We start from the raw sequence: 25,558 nt of genomic DNA on the forward strand, positions 1-25,558 counted from the left end.
TACCACTTAGGTTCAAAGAACTTTTGGCTAATCGATAGGTCATTAATACGGCACTAGGGGGCACACCGGTTTTAAAATTGGAGATGGTGATGTTGCGGAGTAGGCGAGTGTTGGGGCCACTGGTTTGCATGACGTGGCGTAGCCAGCAGGTGGAGGCAATGAGGCTTTACAGGCAGCGAGAGTGGAGATTGGCACAACATGTGCCGCTTGTGGCTTTCTTCGTCAGAGGCATCAAATCAAAAGAATATCAAAAGTAACCTCTGCTCCGCTATTTAACTTCAGCAACGCAGCAAAGCTAGAAGTTGACGGCACTCCTGGATAGCATTGCAGTATCGGGGGGAATACCTGGCCCGTCCACAAACGTGCATTGTCCTGCAAGGTTATCGAAGTGCAGTGAAAGAAATAAAAACGAAGAAGAGTCTGCATAGGATGAACCCACATCAAACCTTAAGACGTGTTTTTAAAAGCGCAGTTCTGCGTTTTCTTGTATAAAATAATTTATGTGGTAGGCTAGTGGACACTGTGGCTTCAGCTCAATTTTCAGAGCAAATGTCCATTTTCGCTGTTGTGGGGTAAAGCAAATCTTGCCCTTTGCAGAGAGAATCCCGATAATTGGGAAGCATCCGTATCCGGACAAGAACAGGAGGAATTGTATAGTCCACTAAACCAGAGTTGATACTTTGAGCAAGGAGAAGGTCCTGTTGATATTCACAACGACATGGGGTAAGTTGCCTTCACGTTAACGTATTCATGGCATCATTAGCTCAATTATGATGGAAGGAATTGCCTTCAATAAGTGTGATGCCGCTTGACATTTGACGCAATGTTTGATTGTCCGTAGCCGTAGTCCGTAGTGGGTTATATAGCACAGAGCCACAGTTTTTGTGATATTTCTTCTCGATTAAGAAACGCGCCTTAATTGTAGGCAATTCTATCTTCAGTTGTGTTCAATGTCGTATGGACATCTCAGAGTTAGCTTACTGTAACTTAGTTCTCACTTTAGGTTTTGTTAGGCTCAAGACAAATAGGCTATTATATGGTTATAAAACATGGAGTATAAATGATCGAGACACAATGACACTAATTTGGGATCATGGTAACCCAAGTTCACCCAGTCCTGTTTGTGTCTGCAAGACGCAAGGCTTACCAAAATTACGGAATGCACTATGAGTATATCACAAACTGTAATTACAGTGCTGTGAAGTGTAGCCTTCACTGACTCTCCCTCTCATCTTGTGCTCCAGAGAAGGTCCCACTCCGATCCTGTAAGCATGTTTCCACTACATAGAGAAAGGTAGGATATGACGTTATTCTTTTGTTCTTCTGTAGCCTACTTCTGTCTATAGTATTTTTACTTTCAGTCATTTAACGTCTGAGTACCTTTTATGGATTATACTTTATGGATTTAAGTTCTAGGGTAATTAAGACCAGGCCATTGATTTATGTTTCCACATGTAAGGAGGTGGGTTAATTTTTTGCCTCCATCCATTCACTGCGATTCTGTGGGAAACTAGTCCTATACTCAAATGAATGCAGTGTCAGTGCTCTGAGGAATGACTGCTAATTAGGACAAATACACTAATTTAGTTTTAATGGCAAGACTGCTGCATAATTATTATATGACAGAATGATGGGCTTTCCTGTTTGACAAGTTCTATCTGGTTTAGATTTGCTTTTTGTAAAGTATTTGTGCTGTGCAGCAATGATGACCTTGAGTCTAAGTAAAAAAAGTATGCTTCATGGATTCAAACAAAAGAACCAGCATCAGTTGTTCCACTTCTTCCACTTCTGCATTCTTGTTGTGCTGATATTGACAATGTTGTTTCCTAACAATTTCTCTTTTCCCCCCAAGCGGCCCTGCAGATACAGTGCTGTATAAAGATGTGCTTTACCATTTATGGGATAGGCCTCCATCCTGGGGCTGTCAGGGACTCTGGGTTGAATCTGGACCTAATTTGAGTCAGTTCAGTTCCATCTCAAGGTCAGCTGCGTTCGAATTACCCCAGATGGGGGACCTCAATTCACCAACTTCACTCTGAGCAGTTCAGCACCACCTCCTTTTCGCTTTGTCATAGCTTCAGACTAAAGGGGGAGAGGTGGGGGGGTGGTGGATGGAATGGCTGACCATTAGTTACTTGTTAGGTCATGGGATGGGACCATGCTACTTTCAGTGGGATAATGCAATGCAGAAAAGTCTGTTCCTTTTTCAATGTCCTCTGTTCAGTTCTCAAAAGCAACTCTCTCTTTCTGAAACCAACCAAACAGTCTCGCTGGCCTTTACCTTCCATTCTCCATCTCTCTGTTTGTTTCTCTCTCTCTCTCTCTCTCTTTCTCTCTGGGGCAGTGTAATGCAGTGCAGAGGTGAGCTGGTACATAATGTGTCTCATGCCTTAATAAGTGTTGGCAGCCCAGCTGTGGCTCTCGCTGGTGCGTCAAACCACAGCATCTAATTATTTATCGCAGCACACGAGCACCAGAACCAATACAAGTGAAGTGTCGCAGTCACTAGAAGAGTGCATCTGATTGCCATTGACAGACATTGATCCAAACACAATGGTGGCACTTGAAGGATACGTTTTGTTTTGCCTGCAGAGACTTATCTTTCTATGTGCTGGTTCAAATTGGTTGGTATTTTTGAAGGTTATTTCACCTACCAGGTGGTTAATTCACTGGTTTACCTGGAGATTTGTGTGGTTGTGTTTGACAGTGACTGATGAATGCTTTGTGACCTGTTTCGTTATTGTGTTATGGTTAGAGGAAAGAGAACCTGTTATTCAGTTCTGTAATTATCACCAAAGACATTTATTAGTGATTATCGATTGCCCATGCTTTCCTAAGTGATGGATCAAATATTTCAAATGCATCTCTATATATAAGCTATAGCTTAGTAGAACTTAGCCCCACGCTATCTTCATACCTAGCCGTAAGAATTGCACAGCTGTACAGCTAAGTGTTTGGAATAGCACATCATTCAGAAAATCATCCAAAAAACGTGAGGTTCATGTAACATTAACTGGCATCTTTGAAGTACCGTATATGCTAGTGATTTTCCAGAAGCTTCAGTAAAATAAACTTCTACTGAGTGGGTTTATATGTAGGGCCTCAATAGGGTCCATTGAAACGGTGGGTCATGGAGTTGTCCCAACCTGACTGGGTGGTATCGGCATGCAGGGTATTTTTCGGGGGGGGGGGGATGTTCACATTCACCTCATTGCAGATTCCCACAGGAAGGCTGTCTACCTAGCTCCTAGTCCCTCCTCGGCCAGGGCAATTGACTTCGAAGCAAACTGGGTTAGATGTAAGAAAATATTATATAAATATATTATATATTATAAAGCTGTTTTTTCATGATGGATTCTTGGCTTTTGTGAAATTGGACATTGTGATCTGGGAAGATGTGTTGTGTTTGGGTTTATGTTTTGGCTGAGGCCAGGAGACTGGTCCCTAGAGTTGTCACTGCATCAAAGCACATGTTCTGGACATGAAAGCCTCTGTCTAAGCTTCAGCCAGTCGTCTTAGGCCAAAAGAATAGGAGCAGATCTACATAAACAACACAACACACACACACACACACACACACATACACACATATAGACATTTCAGGGCTTCTTGTCTACAATGCCAAAGCCACACATATACACACACATACATTCAGACAGACACACATAAACAGAGACACACCTCTGGACCTCCTTGGGTGAAGCCTGCCCAGTTGGTTTGCTGGCTGTGTGTCCTGGGCGACAGAGGAGATCAGGTGTTCTCATGGCGCCCAGTGGCCTGGGCGGTGGAAGGTGATGCCGCCAACTACCCCCCCAACAACCCACCCCTGCAAACACTCATCCCAGCACATGGCTTTCTGCTCCCACCCAGGCCCTAATCTCCTCGGCCCGATCAGTGGCGGCGGGAGCTGTCCGCCAAAAGCTGGTTAAGCTAAGCGGCGGGGGCTTGGGATATGAGCGCAGAGGGGATTACGGAGCGATTGAGAAGGAGAATTACACAGGCGCTTTAACTGCAGACTGCCACACCGGACAGCGTAGCATAGCACAGGACAGCGCAGTATGGGGGGTGGCTCAGACGATTGCCCGACAACCACAATGCTTCGACGCTGAAGGTGGAAATGGAGCAGATTTAGACGACAGGGAGAGGGCGGGGGGGGGGGGGGAGTGTGAGATTATATGGCCGCGGTCCTGAAGACAGATTTACAGCAAAGTGATGGGAGATGGGGGGCGGAGATGAGGTGAGAATTTGTATGGCCCTGTGGCGAGATGGAAGAAAGGGTCTTTTTTTTCCCCCGGAAATGCCAATTTAGTCGCTTTTACGTGTTTGGAATTCAAATGGGTGCAGAAAGCTCCCAGGAATTCCCAAGATGGCTCAAGTTATTGCTGGCATGCAAAAGAAATGGAGCAAAGCTGTTTTTACTGTTCCTTTGATCTTGTTTCTCCTAATATTATGAGACAGGATGCTCACAGCTTGCAGTCTCGTTTGTGTTTACTCAACGCAAACAGTGTGTGTTTAATTATCAGAGACCTAACATCAAAACTGATATGCCTTTCTGAAGCTCGGTATAAACAGATTTCAGGTTTATTGCTGGTGGCGTTCGTTCTCTGCCCTGCTCTAGTTCTCGATAATCCCTCTTACTTCACTGTGTCCTCTGTTTAGTAGCCGATTCTGTTTGTGTGGTCTGACGGAGGGGTGAGTTATCCCCTTATTGCCTGCCAGTTTGGCCGGTGACCTTATATTCACTTTGCAGACGTTTGGCCACTCCCTCACGTTATGTCAGTCATTCAGATTTTCACCAGCTTTTTCACATTTTCCAACGAGCGTCAGCCAAAGCACACTCAAGCCTGCGGCTACAGTTCAAATATTTACCACCGTATCTAGGATACGGATACTCTGTGGTTACATGGGCAAAAACAGGAAGTGAATGTATGGTTAATACTGAGTCAACTGTCAGAGTGGGCTGAATTTGCCAACTCTGTTACAATGTTACAACACTTGACTTTTGTGAGAGATGTATTGCAAAACATGTCTTGATGTTGTGAGGCTAAGAAATGTTTATCTCACCGCAGCAACAGACAAGTCAACAGAGGAAGGTCCATCCAGAGGACGCAGTTTGCATGGAGTAGCGGAGCTCTCCATATTTTTAAATCATGTGCGAGGTTCGAGTTACCCTGCCATAAGTGTCTCAGGCTTAGAGGCAGGCTCATGTAGCCAAAAGCCATGGGGCCCAGGCTGGCACCAAGGGGACCGATTACATAACACAGAAGAGAGTCATGTCCCACTTCTCATGTTTCTGCTTTCTCCTCTGCCTCTGTGACCCTCCTTCTCTCCAGTCTTTCATTCTCCTGTCTTTAATATCCTGTATTTCTTTCTCCATCGCGTTCCACACATATGTCTGTCTCTTTTTGCCTGTGTCTGTTTTTGATTTGTTGTAAACGTCTCAATTTCAGGGAGCAGCCAATCTTCAGCGCGAGAGCTCATGTGTTCCAGATCGACCCAGCCACCAAACGCAACTGGATCCCTGCCAGCAAGCATGCTGTTACCGTTTCCTTTTTTTACGACGCCAACCGGAATGTGTACCGCATCATCAGTGTGGGCGGGACTAAGGTGAGCACGCTGATCTGGCCTGGCATCAGAGACACCACCTGAGCGCTCTCCCATACCTGTGCGTGCCACCACAGGAGTAGATAAATCATCATACGCTGATGTGTCTGTTCTACCTAGAATGGTCAGTTAAATAAATCCTTTTGAAATTAATTGATAACATTTAATTTGGATGGTAAATTAAGTAATATGTGCAGGTTGGCTCCTTTTATTGCAGCCTGTGTGTGAATGTGTGTATGTTTGGGTGAATGTGAGGCATGACATTGTAAAGCGCTTTGAGTGGAAAAGCGTTATACAAAAAAAAAACATTTACCATAAACCCAGAAGGAATTAATCAAGTGTAGTCAGAAAGATAAGGGTTAGCATCCAATCTGACATAGATCCAGTGAGGCTCCTGCTGATCAGTTTGAAGTTTGTCTTTGAGGGGGATGGTGGTGTTGTGACATAAATCCAACTAAATCTTTCATGAGTTTGTAAATGAACAACCTCTCCTGGGTCTCTGATGAAAGGGTGTGGCCAGTCTGTTTCTATCCTCCTACAGTGCTCATTACGGCTGTGGTGAAGAGAAAGTGCACTGTCCACTACTAGAGTCAGGAATGGAAAACATCCCTCTAAAAGGCCTTGGTCAGTCCACTTCCGGATGTTAATGGGCACGGATGTAATTAATATTGATGACCAGAGAGACTGCAGGATAGATTTTCCTGGCAGAAATCCTCAGCATCGTCTCTTGTCTAACACGTTTCACAGTCGCCATGCTGTTATCTACTGACATCCTTGTATGAAAATGAAACAAAATTGACCAATCACTATGTAAGTGGTAATGCCCATTGATTTTGTGATGTCGAAACCCTGTCAGTAGTTGACACTCAAATTGTACATTTATCGAGTTGTTAAATTGCGCAACAGGAGACGAGGATAAATCGAACGAGCCAAACGAGTGATAAAGAGAATGGATTTGTGCTCAGCGTGTGTTTGCCCTTAAGCCTAAGCTTCATGTGGATTACCATCAGACAGGGGAGCCTCTCAGCTACATCTACCACCTCTGGTCTGACCCACATTCCCACATCCCAGCAACCATGTCTGTCTGTTGGAAAGGTCAAGAAATACAGTTGTTGTCTGCAATTGAGTTAAGACAATTGTTAGTGAAGGTGTTAGTGAATTGTTAGTGAAGACAGCACGACCTCCCAGAAATGCTCTTCTTTATCCAGATGCAGAGTGAACTGCATGTGTGGCAGTGGGGTAGTAGGATAGGTCATGTCACTCCTCATTGGCTGGACTGGGGTTATCATTTGTTGCCAGAAGGGGAAAAAATGATTGTCTCCCTAAGCTGCTGTTGCCCTCCTATCGTTTAAAATTAAATAAAATTTCATCACTCTGTTGCCATATCCGAGGTGAAAGGGTACACAGCTGTGATCCCAGATCTCCACTCATGTGCTTTTGTGTGAATTTCATAGTACACTTTGGATTTCCAGTTTGCCTCAGAATTGAAGTGAAACTGACTAGTCACCAGATGTTTTTAGATTTTCTGTGATAACCCACTATGAACTCTGACCACTTGTTTTTCTTCATTTTCCATTGCTCCACAATTTTTTGTATTCTCGGTGTCTGATCTCAATCAACATGTCAGTCATTTCGCTAACGTTTGGAAGATTGGAAGCCCTCAGTGTTGTATCTTTCTTGCTTGTTTCACAGGCGATTATCAATAGCACCATCTCACCCAACATGACCTTCACCAAAACCTCCCAGAAGTTTGGCCAGTGGGCCGACAGCCGGGCCAACACCGTCTACGGCCTGGGCTTCGCCACCGAGCAGCAGCTTCATCAGGTGAGCCTGCCATGCCATATAGTTCTCATCTACATTTTACAGCTTTTTGATTCCTGACATTTGTCCCAAAAAGTCGTGGATTTGGTATTATTGGAATTTGGAATTATTTGGTAGTGAAACTGCTCAGTGCAGTCATATTTCACAGAAAAAAATATGAATCCTTTTTAAATCATCATGTACATCCTTCCTATTAGAAACAGTTCAGCAGTATTCTCATGTAAATGTACCAATTTCTAAATCTTACCTGAAATAACAAGAGTAGGTTGACCCTACAACCATGTAAAAGAGCAAACATGGAAAATCAGAAATGGTCAGAAAATCCTCAGCTCAGAACCCTTGAGCAATCCTCTGAACATCCCAGCTGTTGCCTCTAGCTAGCTTACTGCCAGGGCATTTAGGTATCTCAGCACATAATGGATTGGGCAGTAGGAAGATTACAGGCATGAGGCTCCACATCAACTGCACACTGTGTTCCTAGAGAGGAGGAAGGGAGACGGCACAGCTGGAGTGATTGACAACCAGTAGACCCATAGAAGCTGCTGTTATGCGATGTTAGCATTAGCAGCCTTAGCTAACCCCCACCAGGGCAGTGACTATAAAAATCATGTCCTGGGAATGGAGTAAGATTGGTGAAAACAGGAGCGTTAAATTGGAGCAGATTTTGTGCATTAAAGGAGAATTCCGGTGTGATATTGACCTAAAGTGTATTGAAACATGATACCGAGTGTGAACGTATGTCTCATAGCCCATCTCGGCTTGTCCCCTGCACTCCAAAATCTGGCGCTAGTTAGCCGATGCTACCAACAGCTTTTTCAATTGTGGTGCTTCTGCATCGGGCTAGCCATGCAAATAAATAACTGTTTTACACCATTTACGAGGCTCAATGTATCTCCACACTTAATTGGTAGACTTCCGAGGGACCTGACATTTAAAACGAGACATTGAGAACTTTGAAAAAGCACTGGTAGTTTACTTACAAGACGATTTATACAGACTGTATCTTCACGAAGTTTAGCGTTTGCAGCCATCTTGAATTTAGTCACGATAAGTCGAGCTACGAGTAAGAATGAACAGGTATGATAAGGGATCAGATTCCAAAAATAATTCAGTGGAAATGCATGGATTCCAGTTGCTGCTACTGGAAGAAACTGGAATCCATGCATTTCCACTGAATTATTTTAGGAATCTGATCCCTTATCATACCTGTTCATTCTTACTCGTCGCTCGACTTATCGTGACTAAATTCAAGATGGCTGCAAACGCGGGATGCCTGTCTCAAAATGTCTTTATTGGTAAATACATTTGTAATGGATTAAAGTCTTAGTTTATTATTACTGATTAACCATACATAGTGTTGGAGCTGCTCAAAATGACATCAAATAAAAGCACTGTGTTAAGGACTGACAGTGCTATCCACATTATCCCCCAGCAGATGTTGTAGGAGTTATTGCCTCAACCTGTTAGAAAACTCATTTTGGTTTCATAGATGGCCCAACAAAACAAACATGAACAGCCTTTGGCTCAAATGATTAACTTATAGATCTGTCCATGGCTTTTTACTGTTACAGTTTTCAGAGCGCTTTAATGAGGTGAAGGATGCTGCCCGCATGGCAAGAGAAAAGTCCCAGGAAAAGATGGAAATGAACAACCCTGGGCTGAGCATTGCCGCCCCTCAGGTAAGAAGACCCATGGTGGTGATGATGGTGGTGATGATGATGACTGCTGTTGAAGTAGAAAATTGTTGACAGTCAAGCATTCATGGTCTGTGTGAGTCTTCTTCCCTTTGCTCCCACAGAAAACTCTCATCATTTGCCAGATAATAGCAATGATGTCAACAGCACCATTAAGAGAGAGAGTCACTTTACACTTTTAAGGCCTTTTTACATTTGAGGGATCAAAAGAATGACTTCCTATGCTCAAACAAAGTGAGCCATAAATCTGTGATCCCACAGTCCTCTTCTGTGGGCGTTGACGGAGCCGCAGAGAAGAGGAGAGGGAGGGTAAGACCGGCGCAGAAATTGAGAAAGACTAGCTGGGTCATTTGTCTCTCAGGGAAGCGAGCGGAGAACTAGGGCGCGGGTAAAATTATCTCGCGCTGCGGCCACAAGTGTGGCACTCTTTTTGGCACCTCCCTGTGCCAGTGGAGCCTTGCAGATGATGCGTCTTATTTTTTATCAGGTCATCTTACTGAGCATAGCAACCCATCAGGTGTATATTTGCCTCCTCATGAAGAAGGGCCTTTTTTCACCTCAGACATGGCCAGAATAACTCTGGCACTTTATTTGTCCTTCTCCCTACCTTTGTCACGCAATTCCACTCTGTGTCCTTACAGGACACATGCCCACATGCCAAACAAAAGACGCCACGAGTCAAACGAAAGAAATGTATTTACATTCAAATCTGTAGACAAAATGAGTCGTTTTGATAGCTGTAAGGCTGATTTCTATGACTGTTTCCCTTGCCTTTACCCCCTTGCCACAACATGGAATTCTGGGATTGTTCCAGTTCTCACAGGTAAGCATTAGAGGTCATCTAAGTAATAATGACAGGAGGCTAAAGCCTTTTATAAAGCCTTTATAACTAGTTTGTGCTCTAGCATGTAACACCATATTATGCATGTTATGCATATTATATTAAGCATGACCAAATAAGTTTTCTTTCATTTAAATCTAGTAAACACAGAGAGCCATTCTTTTTTTCTAGAAATCAGTAAATACTGATGTATACCTGGTTATAATAATGAATTTCACCATAGTTCACAAGGGAAGGTTTTACTGCTGCCATTATAGCATACTCCGCCGAGTCAACAACCGGGTCTGAGAAAGACACATTTTTTTCCCCTGATGACTTCCTGAGCTTCTGATTTAGAGGAATAGATGCTCGAGAAAGCCCTGTGGTATAGCATAGCATGGTGCGGCAGGAGGAATGTGAGAACTGTTGCATTATCACACTGAGCAGACACCTTTTGTGTCTGAGCATGATTCACCTCCCAGAGTGAGGAGGCTTCTCCTGCATCATTGGCTGCTGTCGTGGCAGTGGTGGTGGTGGCAGTGGTGGTGGTGGCAGTGGTGGTGGTGGAGGGGAGCGGAGCGGAGGGAATGGCGAAAGCAGGTCACTCCCTTCACAGGACGCCTAATGGCAAGAGATGCACACAGAATGTGTGTGCACTTTTTCAGCATCATGAAATGTGACATTAAGATGCAGGAGGGTGCAATGTTAAACCAAATCATATTATAATCAGACCCATTGAATGGCATATGGGAGTTCTTTTGTAGAGTCAGTTATAAAAACAGGGCACTGAAGGGCATCTACCAGAAAATAACCGAGAGGTGCGCTCAGTTCATGCTGAAGGTGCGTTTAGTTCAATTCAGGCTCTTGCAAACTTCTCCCACCTTCTCCCTGGTTCCACTAGCTGAGATCTTAATTTTCTTTTGGTAGGTGGCCCTTAATCTACTAGATTTAAAAGCAGTATTGTCCGGTCACAACAGGAATGTCCTGACCACCTCTACATTTCTCAGAGGTACATTCTTTCAGACTGGTGGAAGTCTAGTTATACGACTGTTTGTAAACAAAAGTTGCGGTCTGTACACTGATACTTATCAACAAAGGAGTTCTATAATAATAATAATAATAATAAGCTTTATTTGTATAGCACCTTTCATACACAGAATGCAGCTCAAAGTGCTTTACATTTGGAGCATGTAACACAATAATAGAGTCAGTCAGTCATTATCAATCACTTTCACTTTTCTTCATTGCTGTGGCCGTTTATGATCCAATCAGCAACATTCTAATGTTCTATATTGCCTCTGATGTGGTTCTCCAAAGTTTGTACATAAGTACATGTTAATGTTAAAGCATTTTGTTAAGTTGGTGTCTCCTGGTTGGTCTTGCAGGACTTGTCTGATGAGCTGCAGTCTCCTCCAGTGATGTGTGCCAACGGCCCTGAAGACAAGCTCTTCCGCAGCCAGAGCGCAGACATTACACTCAACTCTGAGAAGGAGCGCATCAAGAAGATGTTGTCTGAAGGGTAACCGTTTCTCCTTGATGACCGCTGTTATGGCAGGGAATTTTTTTTTTGGACATCTGATGATCTGAACAGTTCCACTGATTATAGTGGAAGCATATTGTTGCAGCATACCATCAGCAAATGTTATGTTTCAGTTGCACATTCAGTGTAGCCTGGCTGTTCAACTACTGTCCTACTGTTTTCCACAGCTCTTATAACTCTTCCAAAAACGTGATGAGATCACAGTGAAGTGTATTAATACATATTTTCTTTATATTTAAAGTAATTAATGTCATGAGTTTCATTATACATCTGAATCCGTTTCATAACAGGGAAATCTTTCGCCAAATAGCAATCTAATTTTACAAATGTCAGGTTTAGAATGTTATAGAGTTCTCATTCACCCTAAAAAAAAGAACTGCCACTGTCGTCATGGTTACACTCCCTGCCATTATTCACTGCTCATTCAGCCTTGTCCATCCAGGAAGTGTGTGCCTGTGTGTGGGGAAATTAGGGGTCATTAGACAGTCTGAGTTACGTACATAAATGCTGTATGCGACCCTCATAGGAGGTGGCAAACTCCTGACTGCACCTGCCACAGCCAGTAGCCCTGACCAGCAGACTTGCCTTTGTCTGCGATAAGAGGCCGTCATCACAAGGGCGCTGATTTTTTTCTTTCTTTCTTTTCTTTTTTAACCCTTTTTTTTTTCTTTTCATCACCATAGTTGTCATGGTGAGGCACTTGACTGTTCTTTCCTCTGAAATTTGCGAAATAGTAGTTCATGTGAAAGGTCTCTTGTACCTCTCTCTTGTGCTTTCTGCACAGACTTTGTATAGTCACAGATATAGAACATTTTAAGGCCATTGGATCAGGCAAATTGATCACAGCAGAATATATTGAGAAATGTACATAAAGTTTATAGACAAATGGATTAAACAGAATCACAAAACATAATTAATTTCAAATATCAAGTCATCGTTGGTCATATGCCATCAATTATGAATAAAGTGAGATCAAATTAAAATGAACATGTACACTCTTAAAATGAACGTGTGGAAAACAACACAACTTGCTTATCACATCTCTGTGTCTAGGTAGGGACAACACATTCGAGTGTACTGTATGCAATAACTACAGAAATCAATACTCACTGCAGAGCTCACATTCATGATGCATGAGGCCATGTAATTTCTTCCTCTATGTCATTAAACTAATGGTCTATTTCTGTTACTGGTGAGAACGAAATGTTTCAATTGTGAAGGGATATTGAAAATGCTGGGAAATATTATCATAAACTAATAAACCATTCCAGAGAAGTTAGTGCTGTGCTTAAAATTAATTTAAGGCTGCGTTCGGAAAGCCTTCTTTCCTAAGTTCCTGTGCAAATGAAGTTACCCGGAAATATTTGGTGCTAAGAGCTGTTCAAATTGTCTACATCCTTAGGAAAGGAGCTTTCTTTCAAATCTCTTTTAGAATAGGATACATTAAAGATTGCTTTATGAAAGGAGCTTTCTTTCAAATCTCTTTTAGAATAGGATACATTAAAGATTGCTTTATGAAAGGAGCTTTCTTTCAAATCTCTTTTAGAATAGGATACATTAAAGATTGCTTTATGATAGGATACATTAAAGATTGCTTTATGAAAGGATACATTAAAGATTGCTTTATGAAAGGAAAGGTGACAGTGACCACCCACATTTCCTTGCCCCAGGTAACAACAACCACCTTGATCTACAATCACGTCAATAACACCAGCCTTCCCATAATTAAGTAGCCTAGTTTAAATAGAATCAGATTCTCTTAAGATTGTTGTTTCCTAAGTCTATATTTCGTCTTCTTCAAGGTCAAGGAAAAGTGGATAAAAAAGTTTGAGTCAACAGATTCTATCTTTTGGCTCATGTATACTGAAGTGCTTAGTGTTCACTTGTTTTAAAAATGCTTGGTTTTGTTGATGTACTCAGGTCAATCTGTGAGATGAACCTGGAGGCTGAGCTGTTCACGCTGCAGGACAGCAATTCTAAACTGGTGGCGGCGCTCCATGAGGCTAATGCTAACGTGGAACAGTGGAAGAAGCAGCTTGTCGCCTACCAGGACGAGACGGAGAGACTGCGAGAACAGGTGAGAGGGCCCAGGTGTAGACAGAGTTGTACACATTTTAGCAAAAACCTAAAATGCAACACATTCCATTTCTCAAAAATTTAAGTAAAATACTTGTATATATAACAGATTCATTTCACTCAGTTTTGTTCATAAATTTGGTAAAATCAATATTAGGGACCACTGCACCTTCACCAGCTACTCTGGTGGACATTCCTGCAGTCAGTATGCCAATCGCATGCTCCCCCAAATTTGAGTGACATTGTGTTGTGTAATAAAATTGCATATTGCAATTGGAATTGTTAGAGTGGCCTTTCTGAGCAATAATTGTGCTTTCTAATCAGCATGTTTTGATATGCTACATCTAACTGGTGGCTAAATCATCTTGGCAAAGTTGAAGTGCTCACCGACATGGATCTAACATGAATCTTTACATTTGTAAACAAAACTGAAATGAGCCTTTGTGTGCATATAAGAAAATCGTACATCTTTTCCTTCAATTCAAGCAAAATAGGAGTGAACATAAGCTTGATTAGCAGACATGATGTTGCAGTGGGTTGGGTCTCCTTAATTTGGTGTAGAACTGCAACATCAATGTCAAATCAGGTCCAGGTTATTTCACATCATTAGGCTGGGCTTTCTGCCAAAAATACCTTACTGGACCTCTACATCCTGGACCTGCTAGCTCACTTAGGACTCATCCACACTGGATCTGTCAGCAGCAGCAGAGTCAGGTGTTGTTGGGTGAAGGTGTGTCTCCTCCACCCAAAGAGACAACAGCATCATTCCCAGCATGCCCTGGTTTCTCAGCCTGATGGAGGGGCAGGCCTTCCTGTGATGGGGCTCATCTCTCGCCGCTCTTATAAGGGTAAGCTCAGCTGATTACCGAAATGCTGTCATGCAAATCAGCTCTATTACGGAAGCTGAGATGGAGAATAGAGACGCCTCTTTCTCTACATCTCCAACCCCACCCATCAGAGTCTCTAAACAACTGGGGCAGGAGGGAGGTGTCTAACCCCCGTTAAGGAAATTCAGCCATTCTAAGGAAATTCGGAGTGTGACTGAAACATCAGTGGTAGGTTATGATGGATGGTGGTGGGCACTGCTACTCATACAACCCTTCCAGCCTGTGTTTGTGTGTAAAGACTTGTACCGAGTTTACTTTTTATAACTACAATTATGAAGCATTTTAAACACACATTACTTACGCCAGAATATTTAAGCGCACCCTCTTAAAAGCACTACCTCTCACCAGTAGACACCAAACAGTGACAATCTTTTAAAAAATGCTGTTGCACTGAAACCACTGTCTAATGTGATAATTTAACGCTGCTGTTGTAAAAAGAATAATTTATGCCTTTGAAGGCTGGGGCTTGCTGTTCTGCCAGAGTAAGATAGAGTGTGATTAGGGAACGGATGACTAACCTCAGATCCTTTCATTTTCTCTGAAACCTCTGAAGGTTATCTAAAGGTCCCAAATGGATAATTAAGTGTTTCTGACGGCCGATCCAAACTGTAAAGGCTCTGCGGTACTGCATTTTTTTTATCCCTCAGTGGGGCAGGTGGCATCAGCCACCCAAATAGCCCTTCCGTTTTCAATTCTGGAGACGCTTCTATACATTGTTGACTGAGCTGACTGAGAGCTTGGTGGCCAACACACCTCATAACTATCATCTCCATCTCTCCCAAAAGGTCAGGAGTGAGCTTCACTCTTCCTCTGCTCTGGTACTCTGAAACACTTCTGCAGTTCTCTTTGCAAACTACATCAAGCGATTATGAAATGGATAACAAGCATGTAATTAGGCGAAACGGAATGAACAGGGAAGGTGCTGTGTTGTTCTGATGGAGAAGGTGTTAAAGACGTTAGATTGCTCAGTTGGAGAAGATACAGTAGTTTCTTTTGTGGCAATGTGAGGGGTCAGATGGACCCAGTGCCTCTTTTGTTTTGTAGTGCTGATCTTTGCACAAGCACTTCATATGAGTTTACACAAACATCAGAGTCAAAGTGATAGGCAGCTGAAAAACATGGAATGCAATTGTTGCATTCGTGGGGACCACCAGGTGCATTTTGTTGTTTCTTACTCTCTCGAGACATAGGTGTCCTAAACTAAACACCATACCCGGCTGGATATTTTTTTGGGGGTACTGTGAGCTTTGGTGACTTCAGAAGAATCTGGAGATGGAAGGACACCCCTTTTCTTACTCGACAGTTTTCTTTCTCTTTCGCTCTCTCTCTGCGGAACCAAGAAGGCTACCAGGTGGTTGAAAATGGTTCATGTCTCTCGAGGGGCTAAATAGAGAGAGAGAGAGAGAGAGATAGTATGCGGGCATGAGAGAAAGAGAAAAAGAGAGAGAGGTGGAGATGGTGTTGGGTTGGGGGATGGGCAGGGGGGTTTGTAGGACAGCAATATCCTACTTTCAATGCCCTAGTTAGGAGAAATGAAAAATCACCAGAGGGACCTGGCAGCTTCTTATTTCGGGAGTAGTTTTTGTACTCTACACGGTTAAAAATAATCGCCTACCTCTCTCTCTCCAGGCTCTCTGTCAGGCAGACCTGTGAGGTGATCTTAACGTCCATTCGTTATAGTGTGTATTCACAATGCAGCATTCAGGTGTGCATCCCTATACGCTTGATAATGAAGAGCCATGTTGGTTTACTGCAAATGTTGGAGCAGGGCTGTTGTTTGCTGCACAATAGAAGCGAGCCTTATACTGTGTTTGCGAAATTACATGACCTTAGTTAAAAACATGAAATAGATTAAATTAACCTCAATGTTAGCCTTATAATGTACAGTGGTGATGTCTGAACTTGCTGTTAGTCAGAATATCAGTCTCTGTAACCCAGTGGCCAAAAAATCTGACAATGATGCTTTGATTTTGAATTGTGTAAATTATTTCATGTCAGCTCATGTTTGATGAGAAACACAACATAAATGTTTTTTTAAATTTGACCAACCAAAAAGGTTTAAAAATATAATATTTGATCAAAGTGTTGCTTTCATGTGTTCTGCTGTTTAATGCCCATAAAGGATCTTTCCTCTTATAGAAGTGCATGGAAAGCATTATCTATTGCTGGTATCAATGAGCATACGTGCTGTCCAAAGGGACGTGGCCTAGTTCTCAGATCAACAAGTTTCAGTTATGTATCAAAGCTGGTGTTGAGGCCTCTCTATGGGCTCTGTGCACTAGCTTACTTGAAGTTGACAAGCCAGTTTCCAGTTCGTTGACATCGCTGTCAACAAGCACCTGAAGAGGAGTGCTTCAGTTGTACCAAAACGTGTGCTCACCGAAAATCCTTCCCTCCTTATTTTGTGCAGCCACTGCACGTAGGCTTGCATTATTTAGGAAAAAGGTGGCTAAAATCGCTTTTATAATGACTTGAAGCTGAGCAGAGTGGCACAGCAGTGCTCCTTGTGTACATTGTATTTCTTACATTTTGGTACAACTAAAGCACTCATCTTCAGGTGTTTGTTGACAGCCATGTCAATGAACAGGAAACTGGCTTGCCCACTTCAAGTAGGCTAGTGCACAGAGCCCAATACTCTATTGTGAGGCACTGCGCTGCCATTTTGTTTACCATGTGGATTGATTTGATCATGTTCAGGTGGCAGACCTGGAGGCCCATGGGGGGCACGGACCCAGTGACATGCTGAAGGATGAGCTGACTCAGTCACTTGAGGAATTGGAGGCTTTGCTCAAAGCCAAAGATGAGGTAAGTAACCAGAGAGCATGAAGGCACTGCTGTTCTACATACACAAATCCGGACTTGCAGATGCACACTAAAGACTACTGTACACTCTACCTACATGTAAATACTAGTTAAAGATAACATTGAGACATTTATGTAAAATCATGAACCCTGATAAGCTGTCGAAAGACTTTCACTCTAAAGAGCTGGGAAACTCGTAGGTTTAAGCCATGCCAAGGGCTTGGAGGGCATACCCATACATTTTTCGTTTGTTCAGGAAATACGCATACTGCAAGCCAAGAAATCTAATTTCCATGAAATGGAACAGGAGCGAGAAGAGGCCATTCACAGAATACAGGTAAGCTATCAGCTGCACTTAAATGAACACTGACGTAATTCACTCATCGGAGATCTGATATCTGACACACACCGATCCATCTCACAAACGATGGCCTGCGTCAAAACTCTATGTTAGTCATCATGTATTGAATGTATGAATGGGGACACCAGCGGTTTCTCCAGCAAGATAAACTGATCGATTGCAGTGTTCAACTTTCTAGTCAGTTAAAAATGGGTAAAACCCATTGACCCAATGACAAAGTGAAAACATAAATGACCAAACACAACATAAATCTAATCTAAGGGAAATGGTAGAAATTCACACAAAGGTGTCCAGGCAACAGCATGAACAGACTTTTGGGACTTTTTACAAGTCTTTAGGTATTCAGGTTTTTTGTCTGCTGTTACTGCTGCTACAGGACTTTATAGTTAGCCTCACAAGTAGCCCAGAAGCAAGCGGGCTGGGGCACTCTGTGCATTGGGTTTATTTACGAGTGTACGTACTGGCCAAAAAGAGCCCTGGTGTCAGAAGCAGTCAAAAATGTATCATTACAGTGCTTTGAGAGAGTGAGAAGTCCTACTTATAATCTAAGTGGCAGGGAATCCCTGGAACTGCTTGACAGCCAAACCTCAAAAATGCATCATTGGCCTGACAGCCCACACACTAGAAGAGAGTGCATCAAGACAAATCATGAGATTTCATCTTTGACATTTCACGTCCACAGGGGAGTTGCCACCATTTCAGAACCCACATGCTCTGGAGTCAAGAGGATTTCTTTGTTATTGTCTAGTGGGAAAATATTGCAGCGTGTACTAAATGAACTGAGAAGAAAATGGAAAAGAAACTAGGGGATAGACTAAGAAATGTTAATGGGGTTTTTGGATGGTAATCAGTGTACATTTTCGATGGGGGGCAAAACAATGTTATTATTAGAAGTAAGACTGGAATAAGCAATAAAATAGCATATAGCACAGCCTTGAGGGCAGTCTCACTACGTCAAAGTGTTTTGTGCCTTTAACTGTCACTGACTCGAAATAGCATTACACTTCTATGCTACTATGGAGGGAGACCCTGCAGGCAAAAACTAGTAGTGTTTTTACCAAGTTGTAATTGTAAAGAACAGGTATAATAAGGACTGTCTATTACTAGACTATTCTTCTAGTCACTACCATCTTGTGAAAGTCTGTAGTAGTCTATCACTGAATTCAGTGCAAACTGCTGTCCATGGATGCAAAAGAAGGAAAGTTCCGTAATCAAATTGTACATCACTTTGGTCCCCAGTGGACTTCCCCTTCAAATCGTGCCTCAAATCGTGCAACACATGACCATTGAAAAGAATACATCTCTGACCAGTATAAAATTGTTTAAAAAGTATTAACATATTAACATATGTGCATATTGCAAGTAAAGACAAGTCTCGACCACAAGTCATCCTGTCTCTCTCTCTACCACACCCCCCGACCCCAAGGAACTCGAAATACGCAATGTGGAGCTAGAACGCCGAGTGCAGAGTGCTGAGCAGTCCTTGGCCAACTCCTTGGAGGAGAGGGACCGCATCGAAAGCGAGGTACAGAGAGTGGTCGAAATCCTGGACGTCAAGATATTTGATCTGAATGACCTGAGACAGAGTCTGGTTAAACTTATTGACAAGTAGAGTCAGAAAGGAGAGCAGTTTGTGGTCTAGCTTTGGACTAACATGACAAAACAGGGAGAATAATGAGAAGTTCCAAATGAAGGCCACAGAAAGATTAGAAGACAAAGTACCTGAGCTGCACTATGGACAAAAGGGCTCCTGAAAGATAACAGCCTGTAGCTGTGTTTTCAGCACATGATGGGCCTGACATATTACTAGATTACTTAACTGTATTTCTAAGCTGTCTTTATGAGCGCTGGTTTAATTTTGCCCTAAACAAACCCTGGCAATACATTTATCTTAATCATGAAAAAAAAAAAAAACAATAGGTTAAATGCAGTAATGGTTGGGTAACTATGGGCACCTTTGGTTCACATTCGCCAAATGCATTGCTGTAGCTACTACACAACAGCTGTTTGGTACCTGACTACTCTTATTCATATTTTGAAGAAGAATTTTATATTTTTGATACATTGTGGTGATGAGTGAATGGTAAAAGCACACTGACAAATAAAGACAATATGGTATGTGGTAGTGTGGCTAATATAGTTAGAACTGATAGTGTGATCACTTTGGGTTACATCAAACTGAGATAAACTGGCAAATGTACATACTACACTAAAGCACCGAGAACGGCAAAATAATGTATTTGCAGCAGAATTTTAGAGCACGTCTGGTATATCACAAGAGTTAACTTGGCAGCAGCATTTGTAGATGAATGAAAAGAGAAAAAATGCATGACATTCAGGTTAGGTAAAGAAACAAACTATACAGTAACCATTTCAAGAGGTGGTCAAATGAAAACATTTCCATTTAGTAGGGTTCTGTTGCACAAGGTAATACTCAGCACACAAAATAAATCACATTAGTCTTGTATCACAGCAGTCTCATAAGTCAAAATGAACATACCAAAGACCTGCTGTCTGGAGTGAGAAATGTTAAACGCTAACTAGAGGCATCGTAGTGAAAATGTAGGAAATGTTAAGAGAACTACTGTATGTGCATTCTCACTTTAAAATATATGCACCTGTAGGAATTAGCCAGTAAGAGTATTTCATGCTAGGAAATTGCACTGATTTAGGCAGCATATTCCGGTTCATATAAGATATAGGTTTTGGCCTCTTATTAAGAGGGAGTATTAGTTATAAGCTTGTCCGTCTTGCCGTGTGAGCTTCAAATTTGACTTTGTCACGTTATGTGGTGGCCACCATTCATTTGCAGCTAAGATGACTGACTAATATGGGTTATGAATAAGAAAACAGTCCTGCCTTTTGAATAACAGTGCTTTCTTCACCAATAAATACCTGATCATCCAACTGACAGAAAAAGACTAGATCTGTAAAGAGGTGAATGTTTGAAGATTACACAAGTAGCCCACATTCTCTTGTGAAGAGGGCATGAATGACATATTGTTGTTTCGTTACTGTTAAAAGGGAGAGTTGTGCAACATTTTATGTCTAAAATATATATCCTTAAGTCTGTCTTACCTTACAGAACATGCTGTATGTAAAAATGTTGTGGGCCTTATTTTAAAGCATTTAAGTACATGCCTTGTAAGGTGTAGAAGAGATTTGTTTACTTCACTTACTAAATGTTTCATACATTTGCAAATATTACCTTGGTCAGTTTTAATAGACCAACATTTCAATGGTTTCTGTATGATACAAACTGTTCATATTTTAAAACACTTCAGTTCTTAATCAAGGTGTAATATTTCTGCATAATTTACCTCAAAAGCTGGCTAGTTTGACAAATGGACTTTGTGCTATTTCTGTTTCATAAGGGAAACCTATATAAATTTAATACATTTTAAAATGCAGTGCAAAGACATGCAGAACATGCCATTTAATTGCTAATTTGGCTGTGGTTTGACCTTGAGAAGCCTTTTATGTGTCAAGTAGGAATTATTCTGTCACTACTACAGTTTGTGCATCAACAATTTCTTTGAATAAAGTGACAGATCTGAATGCATTTTAAAAGAACCTGATTTCTTTTTTGTACATTGAATTTCATAAATGGTTTTATATTTGATAATCCTTTAACCCTCTAAACACTATCCAGTACCAGCCATTTTTGCCATAATATCTAAAGGGTGAAAATGTGCATACAGGGACCCCACCAGTTGGTTGTTGGCTTTCAAGAAACTAGCCAAGAGGTCACCCTGGTGGAGTGACCCCCCATTACATATTGTATAAAATTGTGTCTCTTTTTAGGCCAACAATCTATAGAGTGACCAATATCGGTATCACATATAAGCATACTTTGTAATGGTGTACTGTTTAGCTATAAAGGGCCGTTCTGTAACTCACTTTTGATGTCGCATTTTTCTCTATGGAACTCCCCCTACAGCTTTGGGCTGCATATTTCACAACTGTCTCTTTGGCATTTTCGCTGGCTCTGCCATGTAGTCAGGGGGCCTATGTGGTTTCTGTGGGATTGAAATGTTAATTTTTGGAGAGTGGTTGGACTGTCTTTAGAGGTCATTGAACATGGAGAAAAATGATGTCTCCATTTTTTTTTTACCTGTTTTAACCCTATTTTTGTGAAATTGTATATTTCACTATAATTAACACCATAAATATTGCCTAAATCACTGGCTATGTTGAATAAAGTTCACAAAACAGTTATTTTATTATTTTCAACAGTATGATTGTATGTCAGTATTATGATTGTATGTCAAACAATTAGAGATAAGATCAATAATCAATCAGTTTCACCAAATACACATACTCCATTGCTGAAAGATAGCAAAATCACTGAATCACAGATGAGACCTCAAACAACATTTAATTCATTTACATATATACAACATATTAGATCTCGCCTCCACAATGTCCTCATCAAAATCTACAACTAGTCTACTAAACCCTATTTGTACTCACCTTCTTAAGACTGGTCTCCCCTTCCTGGATAATGTTTTGCTCTAGATTATAAATAATTCTGTCAGGGCATGTACCACAGTCGTTTAAGACATCTGTTATTAAGCTCTCCCTCAAAAAACCTAGCCTTGTATCTATACTGGTCCTCCTGGACCTCAGCGCTGCCTTTGACAGCATAGACCATGACATACTACTTAGGCTTGAAAATTTGATAGGCATCAAAGACTCAGCACTCGCTTGGTTTAGATCATACCTTCCTAACCGTCAACAATTTGTACAGGTCCATAATAAACCATCTACCCAGATTATGGTAAAATATGGAGTGCCTCAGTACTCAGTACTGGGGCCCCTGTTGTTTAGCAGATGATACATAACTATACCTCTCCATAAAACCTGATGAATTAACCCCGTTAGCCAAACTTGACACATGTATAAGAGCTATAAAGACATGGATGACGAATAATTTCCTGCTTGTGAACTCAGATAAAACAGAAGTCATGGTTTTAGGTTCAAAAAGATGAGGGATATCATATCCACATCACAGGCTACATATGATCTTCCACTGACCTCATCCACAAGTGTTAAAAACCTGGGAGTTATAATTGACCAGGACCTAGCACTAAGTAATCACATAAAACAGATCAGCAAAACTTAATTTTACCATTTAAGGCAGTGTTTTTCAACTAGTGTGCCGTGAGAGATCATCAGGTGTGCCGCAGAAAATTACCCAAATGTCACTCACTGGTCCAGAAAAGCAACTGTTGCATCAAAGAATTTATAACCACATGCTCTCATTGATTGTATGATTGCACTATTTGTGGTATGCAGGCATTGTACAACGGGGGCCCCATATCCAGTATTCACAGAATCATCACATATCCAGTTCATAACAACAATTAAATTAGATATAGTCACCTACAAATGAAACAGAGGGCGCTTGTTTTATTGAGCAGGTCTTGCATAGAAGCCATAATAAGGCCATATCTGTGTATTATTTGAAATTTTAGGCTAGGGTATGTTTATTTTTTCTTCACGCAGGATGTTAGTGTGCCGTGGGACATTTTAAGTGTCAAAAGTGTGCCGTGGCACAAAAAAGGTTGAAAAACACTGATTTAAGGAACATTTCAAAGATAAGGAAGTCCTTCTCCTTACTAGATGCCAAGAAATGAATGTTTTGTCATCTCAAGGATAGACTATTGCAATGCTATTATGCTGGCTGTAATAATACCTGTCTAAAGAGCTAACCGTTTATTCAAAATGCAGCTGCTCACACACACACAAAATATATACTTGTCAACATATTTTCCCCATCCTAGCATCTTTACACTGGCTACCTGTTAAAAGTCATTGACTTCAAAATATTACTTATAGTTCTTGGTTGGTTGCCTGCATTGAAAGAGGACACCTCATGAAGAAGCTCTTTTGTCTGCTTCTGACAGAAGAAGCACTTATCTATGCTGGCAGCAGCTGCTGCTGAACAAGTGTACAAAGTCCCTCTAGATCAGGGGTGTCAAACATACGGCCTGCGGGCCGGATGCGGCCTAGCCTGGGTGCCATTCCGAACTTAGTCCCGCCCACAACGTTTGAGGCTGAGTTTTGAGTCTGACTAGAATTGAGTATGACTACGTCAGGCTAGATGCGGCCCGCTAGATGGTTTAATCCGGCCCAGACTTGTAGAGAATACATTTCTGACGATGTCAAAAAAAAAAAAAATCTCTAGCCCATTCCTGTGAGGAGTTATGAATTTTCAAAGAAATAACCGAAATGCTCAATTCAGCCGCTAGGCGCAGCCAAAAAACAAAAAAAAAGTTCGGAGTTGACTGGTCCTGTGCTGTCAGTTTGGCTACATTGTCGGGAGAAAAGCAGGCGTTGCGACAAAATTCAGAGACAAAGTGCAGCCTGCAAACGGAGGACAAGATGTTTGGGCATTTTATTGTATTTTGCACCAGGAAGTGTTGTGTTGTAAAACACTAAACTTGGATCATGTTAAAGTGTGGTTGTGCAAACTGTAAATTTAATCAGGTCGCGAGGTCTGACTCACCGTCAGTTTGACTGTTTTCTTAGTGATAATGGCATTCTGTCTGGCTTACCATACCACGCTGTAGTACGGTGGTTAAGCCGAGGTGCCGTACTCAAGCGTTTCTTTGAACTACGAGAGGAAATTGGACAGTTCTTGGAGAAAAAAGGCAGACCAGTAGCAATTTAAATGCCCGGAATGGGTGCAGGATCTGGCCTTTATGGTGGATAGCCTATTACACAGCACCACCACCTAGCCTACAAAATTATTTGATCTGATGTAACCTAATCGTATCAGTTGATCGTATTGCTCATGCACTGCTAACTTATGTTTGTTAAATTCATTTTATTTTTCATACATTTGCACATTTACATTTTTAAGGCAGGATGTTAACTTTCTTCATAGCTCCCACTTGAGTTTAGTGTGGTGAGTTGGTTCAGGTGGTCAGATGTAAAAATGTAGGCCTATCCACTCAACTATAAAAATAAACCAGTTGTTTATGAGAGTGAAATGCATTTTATTTCAATTTCATTGGCCTCTCTGGATAAATGTGAAATAATCTAATATATCCCTTGTGATTATGTAGGCTACAAATGTAGGCTGAAGGGTAGCCTACTGAAAAAAACTAAGCTGTGGATGTTTTGCAATTATTTCACTGGTCCGGCCCACTTGAGATCAGATGGGCTGTATGTGGCCCCTGAACCAAAATGAGTTTGACACCCCTGCTCTAGATGGACTTGATGCAGTTGCAGGTGTTGCTGCAGGTTCAGAAGATGGTCTACCACGTCTTTTCTGAAGACACTGAGGGCTAGTCCACACGTACGAAACCGATCTTTTTTTCCTCCGTCTTCCCTGAAACCGCATCAAGAATATTTGCGTCCAAACGGATCCATCTCAACACGACTCAACACGTTACTTCATACCCCAGGCCTATAGGTGGCACTGTTTCTTTACAGAAATTGACCAAAATTTGCGCTTTACAAACAGACAGAATAGGCTAGATAGATAGATAGATAGGCTACGACCAAATGGCTAGTGCAAGGAAACCAGAATTGTTTGTGTGGACTGATGGTGAACTGTCAACTGTAGTCAACTGTAAAACTAATAAACTTTATTTTACGGTTTGTGAAGGGTGCAGTCCCGTCCTTTATTTGGCTAATGCAGGTAGGCCTACTAATCACCTTTACTTTCTTTGGTTGTAGGATAGTCCGTGATTCACATTAGATTTACCGCAATTAGGCTACTAAACACAATAGTGGGGGGCCTTAAGCACATAAATAGGTTGTTTCGCGCAATTTCTTCTAAAAGCGCCAAATTTGGCACAGATGTAGCTCAAGTTATACTGAAATGATTTAGCTAGGGCGCCGGAGCCACAGACCCTCGGAGCCAAGATGGCAGCCAATCCAATATGGCCGCTGCCCGAAAAGGGTTTCGACTAGCTTTTAACCACGAGCTACAAATACAAA

The 25,558-nt window shown here is 41.8% G+C and overlaps 1 protein-coding gene across 3 annotated transcripts; it reads left to right on the forward strand.

Moving 5' to 3' along the window:
* The first annotated feature begins 63 nt into the window (after positions 1-63).
* On the forward strand, positions 64-21,163 carry LOC143133891 (homer protein homolog 3). Of its 3 annotated transcripts, XM_076293822.1 has the most exons (10): positions 64-723; positions 1,245-1,294; positions 5,451-5,607; positions 7,297-7,428; positions 8,997-9,104; positions 11,325-11,458; positions 13,400-13,556; positions 17,140-17,247; positions 17,501-17,581; positions 19,032-21,163. In XM_076293822.1, the coding sequence occupies exons 2-10, from the start codon at positions 1,272-1,274 to the stop codon at positions 19,215-19,217; spliced, it is 1,086 nt and encodes a 361-aa protein (XP_076149937.1). In that variant the 5' UTR covers positions 64-723; positions 1,245-1,271; the 3' UTR covers positions 19,218-21,163. The 3 variants fall into 3 exon arrangements, with proteins under 3 accessions (XP_076149937.1, XP_076149936.1, XP_076149938.1); XM_076293821.1 differs by lacking the exons at positions 64-723; positions 1,245-1,294 and having other exon boundaries at positions 4,798-5,607; XM_076293823.1 differs by lacking the exons at positions 64-723; positions 1,245-1,294; positions 19,032-21,163 and adding an exon at positions 18,288-19,024 and having other exon boundaries at positions 4,798-5,607.
* Positions 21,164-25,558: the final 4,395 nt, after the last annotated feature.

This window comes from Alosa pseudoharengus, unplaced genomic scaffold, assembly GCF_046254945.1.
Source record: "Alosa pseudoharengus isolate Yale_2024_CS ecotype anadromous, Long Island Sound unplaced genomic scaffold, YU_APseudo_1.1 YU_APseudo_1.1_scf_2, whole genome shotgun sequence".
In the NCBI taxonomy this organism is placed as follows: Eukaryota; Metazoa; Chordata; class Actinopteri; order Clupeiformes; family Clupeidae; genus Alosa; species Alosa pseudoharengus.

Bases quoted from the DNA above. Each gene is read 5' to 3' on its own strand.
- LOC143133891 (XM_076293821.1), top strand. From the start codon at position 5,392: ATGTCTGTCTCTTTTTGCCTGTGTCTGTTTTTGATTTGTTGTAAACGT. The intron at 7,429-8,996 runs GTGAGCCTGCCA...TTACTGTTACAG, and splicing joins CCGAGCAGCAGCTTCATCAG to TTTTCAGAGCGCTTTAATGA. The intron at 17,582-19,031 runs GTAAGCTATCAG...CCCGACCCCAAG, and splicing joins AGGCCATTCACAGAATACAG to GAACTCGAAATACGCAATGT.